Here is a 13304-nt window from a genome sequence, read left to right on the forward strand (position 1 = left end):
AAGCTAGGATTATGTGTTTGGGTGGGCATCAAATGCTTTCTCCAGAAACACTAAAACAAAGAAAAAAATCAGCCTTCCTATTACTACATTGTCTGATTGTAAGAAAGTAATTTCTTAAGACTAAAATGTAATTCTTTTTTCCAAATAAGCTTAGCAGTTACTGAGCAAATGCAGACACTTGTAGTATTCACCTACACATAAAAACAACAGAGAAAAACAAGATTAGAAAGACCACTGTAATCTACTTATAACTCTAAACATTTAACAGTAAGTGAATTACTGGAGTTAAAAATTATTTTACTCTCTACAGAGATATCCTAGGGAGAGATAACTATACTACTTTACAACAGGAGCATATCTGAAAACAAATCCAGCTTTGTTTATTACCTGATAGTTTCCTTTAAGGCCACTTATTAATTGACTAATCTGACCAACTACATTCAAATCATGTAAGAGGTTCTGTAGATCATGGTACAGTTGCCCGGGTCCCATATACAGCTTGTCTGCAAAGAATAAAAACATTATATTATATATAATATAATATAATAATTATATATATATATATAATAAAAAGATGCAACTCTCAGTTAAAGGAGGAAAGCAGGACAAACATAATACTATTAACATAAATCACTACTACTTAATACTGTGTGAAAATTGAGCATATCGTAGCTCCTTTGTTCCTTTTATATTGTAAAAACAACTAATACACTGATATGCAGCTAGGTGTTCACTATTTCTGAAAATCAGAGTGTTTTATTTATATATGTATATCATGGCCCTTTTACTTTGCTGCTCCATATGCCTTCAATGTTCCCACAGCCAGATAATTGGCAAATGCATCACAGGAAATTATAGGTAGCAGTGTTATACTTTATTTTGTCTGTGGATATCCTGGTGTTACCACAGGCATTTCCTTTCTGCTCACTTTATCACTGCCTTTTACAGTTACAATTAAGACTAGAGGTTGTTCCTCTAGTATGAAGAACACTGTCTGTAAGTTTAATAAGCATGCACTGTAACTGTGCCAAATATCAAAGCTTCACTGGCTTCAGCAAGGGCTAATTCCCTAAAATCTCTAAATGACATGGAATTTTTCAATAGCATCAATCAGTAGATGTTTTTGTAATACATTAGTTTAAGTGTCCTTCATGAATATTGCTTTTGATCATGTGACTAGTCCAAAAAAGTTATTGGCAGACCTCACTATGATGATTTAAAACCCATTATTTGTTAAACCACGATAACAAGATACCTCTGGATCATATAGCCACCCTAATTCTGAGATAAACCAGCAATCTCACTGAACCACTTGAAACTGTATTACAATTCTGATTAAGTATAAAAGGGATCCGCACTGAGATCAGCACTAAATCTTAGCAGCAGCAGAAACATTTTGCCCAGACCATCAGTAAGTACACTTACATTCATAAAAGAACACCGTAACTCAGAAAAATATTCTGATTAATAGGATAAGCTGCCTACGTGAAAGCCCAAAGCCTGTGAAGTCCTGCCATACTTTGATTCACAGCACAGTGCTAGGAGCAGTATGGACGCACAGCTCTCGTGGGAACAAAGCTCTGCCCAAACCTGGCGGGCTCTGCCCACCTGGACCTGCACAGGCTCAGCATGTTCCCCTTCAACTGAATGACAGGAGCTGCACCGTATTACTGCACCAGGAAACCTCTACAGGTTGTTCAGTTTACCCAGTTTAGTTTCTGAATGATAGATTCCTTATCCTTACCTAGCCACAGTTTTGGAAGCTGGTTGGTCAGCAGATAACTGACCTGGGCAGAATAATTTCAAGGCAGTGCTGGCAAGATACAATCAAAATGTAATGCCTGGTACGCTCTCCCAGCCTAGAGGCAGACAGAGCACCTTGCCTAAAAGCAGTGCCAGACAGCTGACACAAAGAGGTAATCTAGTACCAGAAACACACTGAGCAGCCTCTGAAGTGCGAAAGAATGCTAGCGTGCTTTGGCATGCTCCTGGCCTAAGCCAGGTAACTCCTCCGTTTGCTGCAGGAGCAAGCATGAGTCACGGGCCCATCACAGGCGATGGGCTGTCTCACATGGCCACCTGCCCTGCAGCATAAGACACCTGAGCAGCAGGAACACAAGCTTCGCCAAGAGGTCTTGCTGCCCATCCTGAGAACATCATATTTTCCAGTTTAGACACAAGTAGCACATCTATTTCATAAAGTTGCTCCTGTGACTGGCGTAAAAAAGAAAGAAAAAGATTTCTGTGTATTGCCCTTGTGTACTAAACAGGGAACAACTGCACTTACTACTACTTATCCAGCCAGAGAGTAGCTGCAACTTTCAGCCACTGTTCTTTGCCTGTTCTGCATGTTAATTAAGGCTACAATGCAGCCTTTCTTATCCTCACAATCAAATCAGTCTTTAAGAAAAGATTATTCAACTTACTGTATACAGTGAAAAGAAATAATTCCAAAGTAGACCCAAGAGGAAGAGTTTTTAGATTATGTTCTGCAGAGTGTGTTTTTAATTTGTTTTAAAAAATGTAAACACTTTTCAGAAACTGTAGACTGCATACATTCATTAAGCTGCATTTTTACTTTCTTCAGTCCATATATTAGAAAAAGCAACACCTGAAAATTCAGAACAGTTGTCTCCCTGTATCCCTCTTCTTCTGTTAGCTTACATCTAAGTAATGTCTACAATAACTCTAATTTATTAAGTGTCAGAATTGCTAGTTCCTAGATGCATCAGATTGCTTATTTCAAAGGGTCTACCTGCAAAGAAAATCATTATTCAGTGTTAATAGGAGTCTAGTAAAATCTAGCTGAAAGCCATGACAATGTGTTCAGCATTATAAAAGATACAAAATGAAACCATTATTGTCCCAAATTTCTATAACAAAAAGAGAACTTCTGCAAAACAAAGTTTAGCCTGATTGTGAGTAACTGGCAGTGTAGTTTAGTTTTTGGCAGGAGTCCATTTACTTACCTGTTGTTTATAAATTCCACTATTAAACAATCCAAACTGCAACACTGAAAAAGTACTATGACTATTTCAGAAATTTATACTTGTGGGTCTGAACCAAGTGAAAATTTAGAAGTACTATGCTGTGAAAAGCTGAAAGCATGCAAGGAGTCGCCTGTACAGTATGGATACTTTCAAGGGAATTTCAGTTACATTTTTTGTATAGTTTAAATGGCAGTAACATTTTTTGCAGCTTCATAAAGACAGAGTTATCTGAAATTTCATTTCATTTAATTAATGAAAGCAAGTCAGAGAACTCACATTTACCTGCAAACTGTAATAGCAAGGGTTCAGGCAACTCTTAGATCTTGTGCCATCGCCTTCAACTGTGGCCATAAAGAAAGCTTTATCTACTTACACAGATGGATCTTCCTCCTGCAGCACGTAACTCCACTGCACCTCCAACAGCTGTCCTCCACAATCCTCTGCCTTGCAGCTTCTAACGCTCTTATAAATACCCTATTCCCATACCCTATTCATACCTTGAGAACAAGGTATGAATCTTGAATTTGATTCAGTAATTGTCACCTGAGTCGATTTTATCTGTATCATGCATATTTCATAGGCTTTTAATAAATCAAGATAAAAAAGTGCAATAAGAGTGTCAAAACAAATTAACCTATGTATATTCTGTCATGTAGAAAAAAGGAACTGAAGTCATTTTAAGCTCATTCATTAAAGAACAAGATTTTAGCACAGAAAAACAAAAAGCAAATGAGAAAATAATTAAAGAGCATTTGCTTCCATTTTCTGATATTCTAAAGGAGAAGTGGCCAAACTAAGAAGAAACTTAATTGGTCAGTCAAGGCCAGGCAAACAGCCATGGTTATCATCATTCTTTCACAGAGGTCCTTAGTGAGCACAAACTGAAACACAGAAAAGTAACTGGGCTTAAGAAATCAAAAACGATATATTAATCAGAAGAGAATTCTGTCAGAATTTACGCGTTGGTTTATGTCTGGATAGTTACAGATCACAGCAACTTCACTTCTGAATTTGGTCCTGTAAGGGTTAAACATAACTTCTTTTAAAATAGGATTAGCCTGTTTAGCTCCTTGGTGGTTAACAATACGTTAATAGTTGATCTATTGGGGAATTTTTGATGAAGGGTTTTTTCCTAGGTGAAGGAGGTGGGGCACATTCTAGTCTAGAAATGTGTCAGTTCTCACATGAGGTTTATCAGATGCGTTTCTCAGTTCAGAGCCAGAGACGGAGCAAGAATCTACTCAACAATTGCCTGCTTCAGCCTACACATGTTCCCTGACCATTACATTGCTGGCTCTTTTGGGGTGGGTGTTCACTCTTTCTTTTTTTCCATGGAAAGCACTGAAAAAACTCTTGGCTTCATCCCAGCACAGACTGATTAAAAAAAAAAAACAAAAAACAAAAAACAAAAAAAAAATAAAACTTTGAAAAGCTTTACAAATGATAAAGCCATTTCCTTCCCATTTCTAAGCCACTCTTGCTAATCATCAAGCTCCAAAACAACTTATTTTCCAATGTGAAAAACCCCCATGAGTTTAGAGAAGGTTCTCCCCAGCTGTAAACATCCTGAGTGTTACAGAAAACGATATGCCTGGGTTTAAAAAAAAAAAAAAAAAAATGCAGTATGCTATAACCAATAATCACACATATGAATCAGGAGGCAAAGTTCTCTGCATTCCACCTCCAGATGAAGGGTGAAATCTTGGCCCCAGAAGATAGCAGGATTTTTTCCAGCAACTCCTTTGTTGCTAAGATCTTTCCAGAGGAATTCAAGGCCTGTTGTTCTGCAACAGGCAAACTGAATGCCAAAAAATGGGAATTCATTCAAAATACACAGTTCCTTGCTCAGTCTTATTATGAAATCTGTTCAAGACAGAGCTATTAACAACCACTCACTCACTTTAAAAGGAAGAAAAAGGGTTTAAGTTTATATTGATTTTTGACCCTAAGTGAACCTGGGGTAGGAAGATTCCACTTTTAAAAGCAATTATCTGTAGTTGAGATATTTTTGAGTATAACATAAACATCTATTTTGCCTGCTTATTTTTCTGTACTATTCTCAGTATCACAGCTTTAAATTCACCACTACTGTTTGACTTGAAGTAACTCCTAACAACTCAAACAGAAGTAATCCTTAGCTCATTTACATCAAGCTACTTAAAAAAAAAAAAGTAGGAAACTCCCTAGGTGTGGTTTAAGTCAGCTTTACTTGGCTCAGGCAAAATTAGGAGGTAGAAGCTGTGGGTGGAAGCTGTGCATGCATATGCCCATAGAAGTGTCTGCATGTTCACTCGTGTGTGTGGGCAGAGCTGTCTTACTCAGAGCATCACTTTGTCACATTCTGGGATCAACAAGAAACTGGACCTGAATTCAAGGCTCTCACTGCCTTTTCTTGCAGCTAACCTGCCTCCCACAACATGCAGCTCTTCCCACACTGCTCGTGGCAGCTCCCAGCAAATCTCGCCCTGCTGGGCCAGCACAAGACTGGCACAGGACAGCAGCACAGGTATCTTTCGGGGGTATCCACAAAGCAACCAGTCCCCTGGTACCACTACCTGTCTGGCTCCTCTAAATTTTAAATTCTTGCAGGCACTGCAAGCGTATTGGACGTTATAATCCTGAGCTGATCATGCCCCAGTTCTTGCTCTCAATGAGTTACTAAGGGAGAGATTTATTTACAGTGCTGATATTACTTGAACACATTTTCTTCTAGCTTTTGCTGTATATTCTGTTTCTGGCGTGTGAATTACAAATTTATGACAGATTTATGCTTCTAAAGACAAAAAAAAATTGTTACAATGTCTGGAGTAGATGCAGACCTCTATAAACTAAGCATCTATAAACTAAACATCTATTTCTGAGAAGGTAGACATAATGACTCAAGTTGTCCCTTCTGAACCCCTATTTATTCCAAAATTAGAAGGATTTTTTTCAAGAAGTAGTATCACATAAATCAAAGTGACATGCAAATGAAATAAAAGCCTCATTCAGGATACCCACTCATATGTATCTGTATCATTCACCATGTTAAAGGCAAAAACTGTAATGGATATCTCTTCTACTCTAAAATAACTCATCTTGACAAGATCTGCCTTGAGTATGATCATATTAATGATCTTTTTCCCCATACAGTTCATAAACATAATACCTCAATATTACTGCTTTGAAAAAAGATGTACTGGCATGAAGTTAGAACTGATGCTTCACAGAAATTCAAGTTTATTATAAAGATTATTTTAACTGATTGAGACAGATCTCTGAAGTTAGGCTATACATTAAATGAAATGAAATTTGATAGTGAACACTGACACGTGAAAACTACAACCAAAACTGAGAAAGGCTGTTTTCCTGAGTACAGTTCCAGCCTTACTGAGGGAAAACAAAAAGTTAAAGGCATGCTTGAAAAGATGCCAGATTTAAAGACCACCCTAAAGGTTGATAAGATCTCAAATTTGATTTGCCAGCTGTGATTTGGTCTTTGCGGTTGAATGTACTTATATTGCCTCCTCCCAGTGAGCCATCTGTGCATATCCAGGCAGCATATCAAAACTTAAAAGATTCAAGTATAATGAAGGGAAGAAACTTGGGAAATATTCAAAGCTCATTTTGAGCATAAAAATCATCTGGGATCTGGAGAGAAGTGGAAGACAACTTTAAAAGTTGCTATGTCTGAGAAAGGCATAACAAACTGGAATTTGTATGATACCATGCACTCGAACAAAACAGTAAAAAGATAGGCCTCTTCTACAACTTTTAAGCCTGCCTTTGAACTTCAGAAATTTGTAGTACTCTGGAAAGTGGATCCATTCACAATACCAGATGAATTCTTGATCAGCTCATAATAAACTAGACAGATTTCATGAGACAGCTTAAACTATTTATCTTGAAAAATAATGTATAAATAATATATTTAAAAATTAAGTGCAATTAGAACCTTTTTTTTTTTTTAATATGACTTCTTGGTTATCCCAGGAATTTTTCACTGACTTTACATAACAGAACAGTATGCTGACAGAGTGCCTCACTGCTCAGTTTATTGCGTCCACCTTTGAGAAGGACAAGAATGGAGCCTGTTCAAGAGACAGTGTTATACCTGAAGTAAAACAATTTCCTGTTCTCTGAATCTTGAGTTTGAATTTAAAGAAAGAAATTCAGAACCATTAATAGGGCCTTAGTTTCCTTTACTGCAACTCAGGAATTCTTGCCCAATACCTAGATACTGGATCCTGCTTCTATAGATATACTGGAATGAAAATATATAGGATGCCATAGCAGCTGTAAAGAGTTTAACAGATCTTGTACAACATATGAAAAACAACCTTCCCAAAAGATTATAGTGAAAATAATTTTCTCAAAGCAAGGGAGAAGGATTGCCCTCATATGACATTTTCATATATAAGCCATTTATTTCAGTAACTGATAAGCAGACTCGGGGGAAAAGATTATGAAAAGAATTTCTGAGAATATTGTCATTCATTCAGCAATTGACACTAATGCCCATTGTAAAGTACTATACACTCTTCACTTACAAAAACCTTTGAAATAAAATACCTAGCTTTCACTTAGAAGCCCAGTGATGAAAATTCCTTTTTGTCCTTAAACTTTCTCTTGCCCAGAACTTGACACATCACCCCACCAGCCGGACACAACGGAAGCTTCTCCTTACCTCTAATTCCTTGTTTCTCAAAATTCTGTATCAATGTTAAAACCAGTGATAAAGCAGATGAGATTTTATTTTTAGAGGTTAAACTACAAACTTCCTGCACATTCTCTTATGTAAGCAAAGCACTTCACAGCTGCACCATCACAGCACTCACTCTATTTGTATCTTTCAACCTGGTTACACACACTGTTCCTGTTTCCATGGACACCCAAGGAAAGCATTTGGGTAGAGCTGAGGTATTTTTTGTTGTTTTTTTACAATAGCACTTAAATAGCAGATTGAAATTTCAGTGCAATATCCAAAACATTGTCCTGCGAATCTAAAATCCTGGTTTAAGAAACATGATTGGAAGCAAATGAAAACACATATCAATTTAAAGTTTATATAATGAGACTTCTTGCTTTAACCCTACTTGTTCTTTTATGCCAAATCAAACTCATGATCTCAATAGTTAAATGCTCCTGAAAAATCTGAGCCATTATAGTTCAAATGTAGCTTACTTTAGATTATACGATACAGGTCCAAACCACATAAATACTTAGAGTGGTATCAATCACTAGATTCTGAACCTACATCAGATGGGAAATCCATCATGATCTCAGAAAACAAGAACTTTGTTGGCTACCATCAATAAAATGGTAAGCAGCTCTACTAGAGCGTAACTCCAACTTAGATTTAGCTCTACTAGAGCGTAACTCCAACTTAGATTTATTAACAGAATCTAACAGAAAGAGCACAGAAACATATACAGAGCATGAGGTGATAAGCAATAAAATCTTGAGATTATTAGAATATAAACTATTAAATTCAGACATAGAGCAAACAAACCTAATTATCAATATAGTTAGGGAGTAACAACATCATCATTCAACATGAAAAACCTTATCATAAAAATCAAATCACATTTCTCAGCCTAACCTCTCCAAGCAAATAACTTCTAATCATACTTTAACCATGTAAGCACCCAGAAGTAATTTCTATAAGCTTAATGACCAAAGTTGAGCTTCTAAAACCCTTTAACATATCTATTCCAGCTGTCATGTAAAGCAGGGGAGCTCTATGAGCCCTAATCACAGATAAAGAACCAAGTCCCAGAGGTAATCCAGTACATATATAGCAAAGCTGGGAAACAAACCTCCCAGGTCTTAGCTCTGGAAAGTATTTTTAACTTCACATTCCCATCAGCTGCTAATATCTTATTCTCAAGTGGTAATTACGTGAACACTGAGACTTGTCTCAATATATGTCTCACTGTATCCAATCTGAACACCAAAGAAAAACAGGCTGCACAAGAAACAGTCTGACCACAAAACTGCTTATTCAAACAGCTTGAGTAATAAGAAGATAAAATCAACAGCCTGCAACTGCAAATACTGTGCAAAGTATCAAATGCAAATACTTCAGAGTACTATACTATCAGTGAGTAAAATTATGCAAAAATGTCACGGAAAAGCAAAGCCTTTTAAGAGAGGTTGCGCAGAGAGGTTGTGGAGTCTCCTTCTCTGGAGACATTCAAGGCCCACCTGGATGCAACCCTGTCTAACTAAGATAGTGAGAAGCAGCTTTTATGTTATGAATGCAGCTTAAGAATTATACAAAACTCCAGCTAATCCTGACAGGGAAGGGAATTTTACAGATATAATACCATAAATATGTTTTCTGATGACAGAAACAGTTGTGCTGTGCCAGAGAAGGAGGAGGAAATGAAAATAGTAGGGAACATGAAGAAAGGAGCTGGAGTCCCACTACGCTGACAAATCTGGAAGCCGCAGTCTGGCTCCACAGCTGCACGCCAACAGTGGTAACTGCAAGATGTTTTCCGGAACTACGTACTGACTGCAGTTATGGATCAGAGCAACTTCAATCCCTGGCTCTGTTCCCATGAGGAAGGGCAAATATAAAGAGGCTTTAGAATGAAAGAAAAGACTTGCCACAGCTCTTTTGCCATATCCTGCTGCAGCATCCCAAAGGTCAGGTAAAGACAGCCCAGATCAGGAAGCCTCTGCACTCGTAAGAAGAGGAAAGAGAGCTGGAAAGGTACCTTGGTGGGGGGTGTAACCATAAGGATGCAAAGCGTCAGAGAGGAACTGGATGTGAGGACATAACAACCAGCATAAAAAAGCAATGAAAGTGCATGTGTGAATACATTTAAACAATGAAGTACCGCCCGGTTCTTGAGGATAGGTTTGCTGATGATCACAGAATGACTGAGCTGGCAGAAGTTTTCATTGGAGTTCAGAGATTTAGAATTCAGAGACAGATTATCACAGAATCACAGAATGGTTGAGGTTGGAAGGGACCTCTGGAGATCATCTGCTCCAACCCCCTGCTCAAGCAGGGTCACCTAGAGCACATTAGACAGGCTCATGGCCAGGTGGGTTTTGAATATCTCCAGAGAAGGAGACTCCATAGCCTCTCCGGGAAACCTGTTTCAGTGCTCTGTCACAGTGAAGGTTTTCCTTGTATTCAGGTGGAACTGCCAGTGTTTCAGTTCGTGCCTGTTACCTCTTGTCCTAATAACTTGGCACCACTTAAAAGAGTCCAGCCTTGATACCCTCCCTTAAGGTATTTGTAGACATTGATAAGATCCTCTTTCAGTCTTCTCTTCTCCAGGCTGAACAGGCCCAGCTCTTGCAGCTCTTCCTCATTATCATTATCTGCAACTCATATGAAAACTGTACTGCAAGGGGCTTAACTCCCTCTTTCATTCTTGCTTGTATGGATATACCTAGGTTTCTACTCATTTTACTAGTTAGCGTCACGATGTTAAACTGACCTCTAGCAATTCAGAAGAAGGTTTATGAGAGCTGTACGTCAAACCCTATAACGACTAAAAATAATGTGGCAAGAAAAGAAAAGAATCTATCCTAAGTAGGTGAGACAAACATGTAACAGCTAATTTAATCTATACTTAATCCACCAGTTTGTTACACTTATCTGCTTAAGAAAATGAACTACTTAATGGCACCTGGTTTGCTCAGCCAAATAGGCTGCATCTGGAATTAGATTTATTTAAAATCTCTGATCTTTTGTTGACATATATCAATGACAGTTTACATTTATGAACATGTTATATCTCCTTTAGCACACAATATTATTTTCAATAGTTTTAAAACAAAGATTTACATTGTTACTCTACATATACTTCACAGAGATGAAAGTTGGCTGAACTAGCAGTTTAGGTCATATCACCGTTTTTAAAACCTTATCATCAATGCTAGACTTGAAATGTCATTTAATATTTAGTCTTGTTTACTCTGGACACTCTACTACCATTGTCCAGTCTTAAAGTGATGATAAAGTTGTCTTTTCCTTCCTTCACCAATTCTGTCTCAGAAGACAAACCAGCAGAAATCAGCTTCAACAGCAAGGGCTACCACAGAAGCGTTATTCCTGTCTTTGAAAAGGACTTGATAATCTTGAGCAGAACAGACAGAAGCACAAGCACACACTAGCCCTACCTGTTTCCCTGACAACACTCAGAGACCTACATAAGCTGACTGCATAAAACAGAAGGAAACTCAGAAGAGAAAAATCACGTCGGCATTTCAACATGGCGTTACTACGACATTTGACAACAAACAAAAACCATGGAGATCTAAACCACAAGCAAGTGGAAAGGAAGTACCATTTTATCCCAGTAAATCTGATCAGGAGTGCAAACAAGTCAAAGCTTAGCAGTGCTAAAGTCTGACCCTGTTATGAACTGTAAACCCGTGAAATTAAAAATAACATTAAACCCCCACCATAAATGTAAACATGCTGAAGTGTTACTTCACTTTACTGTTACCTCCTACACTCACAGCTATGGGATATATAGAACAGATGGGCCTTGCTCATTTTCTCAATCAATTTTCAGCCATATGGTTAAAATTAAATGATTCTTTGCTTAAGTAATAGTCCACAGTGTTTACCACTCCTGATCAACATGGCCAGCAGCAGTAAGCCATGACATACTGACAGACACTTGGCTTCCCACCCAGAAATCAAAAAATGTTTAGCCCTCTTTTCCCTTTGTTCCTTCAGATTCTTTATAACTTGGTCGTCTTAAATAAAGACATTGTTAAAGACTTTTACAGCTCATCCTTTTCATCCTTGGCTGCCCTGACAACCAGAAAAAACACTGGTTGTTTCCACTACAGCACCAAACTGAAGTTCATCTCAGCAGAGAATTCATAGTTCACTGTCCTTCAACAGCTTGAGCAAAATACTACCACTAGCAATAACATTCGCTAATGTCTAAGAAACTGAAATTCTGTGCTGCATATTTGACTTTTGCCTATTTTCACTGCCTTTAAAGAACAGTGAAAGACGTATTTTCAGTGTTTCTATGTTCAGCGGGGAGATTTGCAAAGGCAGGCTAACTGTTCTGATCTTTTTGAGGGGAGTATAATACATCTTGATGAGAAGTTAAAAATTGCCTTTGGACACTTTTTTTATATTTTATTGGAAACAGGACTTTTAGAACAGCACTAAACCACAAGTTGTGTTCACTGCTCTTCGACCCATCTTTTTTTTTTTTTTATCAGAACAACACAGGTAGCATTTAACTTACTGAGCACGCTCTTTCCATAAATTCAATCAACTTCTCATGTTTTTTTTACTGAATGAATATCATTCACTGGGAAATAATCGTCTGGAAGAAGAGAATTCACAAACTGACATTAACGAAAGTGTTTCTTCTTTTGAGCTTTTCAATCATTTATTACATAGGAACGTGTCCACATTACATAATCCTGTTGCTGAATTCTCTTTGGGACTTGGATCATAGATCTTGTTTCTTATATTTAACAACCTCACCTAACATTATAGTATTTCTCATATCTTCTCACAAAAACAAAGCAAATGCACTCATAACTCTGGAAAACACTCTTCAAATATGTCTTTTTGAACTCTGTTATACAATACAATTCTTTCAACACAAGTAAATCAAAATCAAGAATATACAGCTTGGTGTTCATGCCTCTCTTCTGATATTAATTCAGTTTCTTTGGTGCTATCAATGTGATTATGCTTCTTCACATGGATTAACATTTTTAAAAAGATTGAAATGGAGAGAAGAACAATTAGTAACAGGCTACCTGAAACAATATGTGGATTTGTACAGAGAGAACTTTATCTTACATCTTTCTGCAAATTGCTCCATAGAAAAAAAATAGTGCATTAGGCCTCTTCTGGAATCTCAAGTTTTGGCACACACAGTTAAAATATTTCCATTGCAACTGTCTGACTAGGATGTCATAGACTTTCAAGCAAGAATGACTCCAATATAGGAAAAAGAATTTTGCCTGATTTGCAACATGAAGAGCATGCCATTAAAAAAAAAGTAAAATATTTTGTGCTTTAAATATAGTCGCAGGTTATAAACACAAGTTATAATTCTACCTTATTAGAAAACACCATTAAGAACCCTACAAATAGAAGGACTCTGCCAAACAGCTTAGACTTCAAGCTTTCTCAATGTTTGTATTTAAAGAATTCCTATTCCACCTTCAGTGTTGGGCAGAACAGCAGCACCAAGGCAAAAGAACATGAAAAACAGAAGCAATATAGCTGAATACATTTTAGGAAAAATTTTCTCTATTCTTTCTCAATTTTGCCACACATTTTCTCACGTCAAAAGACACAACACTTTAGAAAAAGAAAAAAGC

At 37.3% G+C, this 13304-nt stretch overlaps 1 protein-coding gene across 3 annotated transcripts in view; it reads right to left on the bottom strand.

The window, feature by feature from the left end:
- The window catches only part of ARHGEF10 (Rho guanine nucleotide exchange factor 10), a 116734-nt gene that overhangs the window by 39579 nt on the left and 63851 nt on the right, over window positions 1–13304 (bottom strand). For all 3 annotated transcript variants that reach the window (XM_062572970.1, XM_062572969.1, XM_062572967.1), the window contains one exon: window positions 388–503. In XM_062572970.1, the coding sequence (XP_062428954.1) occupies window positions 388–503 (116 nt within the window). The remainder of the gene's footprint in view (window positions 1–387; window positions 504–13304) is intronic.

The sequence above is a fragment of the Rhea pennata genome, chromosome 3 (assembly GCF_028389875.1).
Source record: "Rhea pennata isolate bPtePen1 chromosome 3, bPtePen1.pri, whole genome shotgun sequence".
NCBI classification, from domain to species: domain Eukaryota; kingdom Metazoa; phylum Chordata; class Aves; order Rheiformes; family Rheidae; genus Rhea; species Rhea pennata.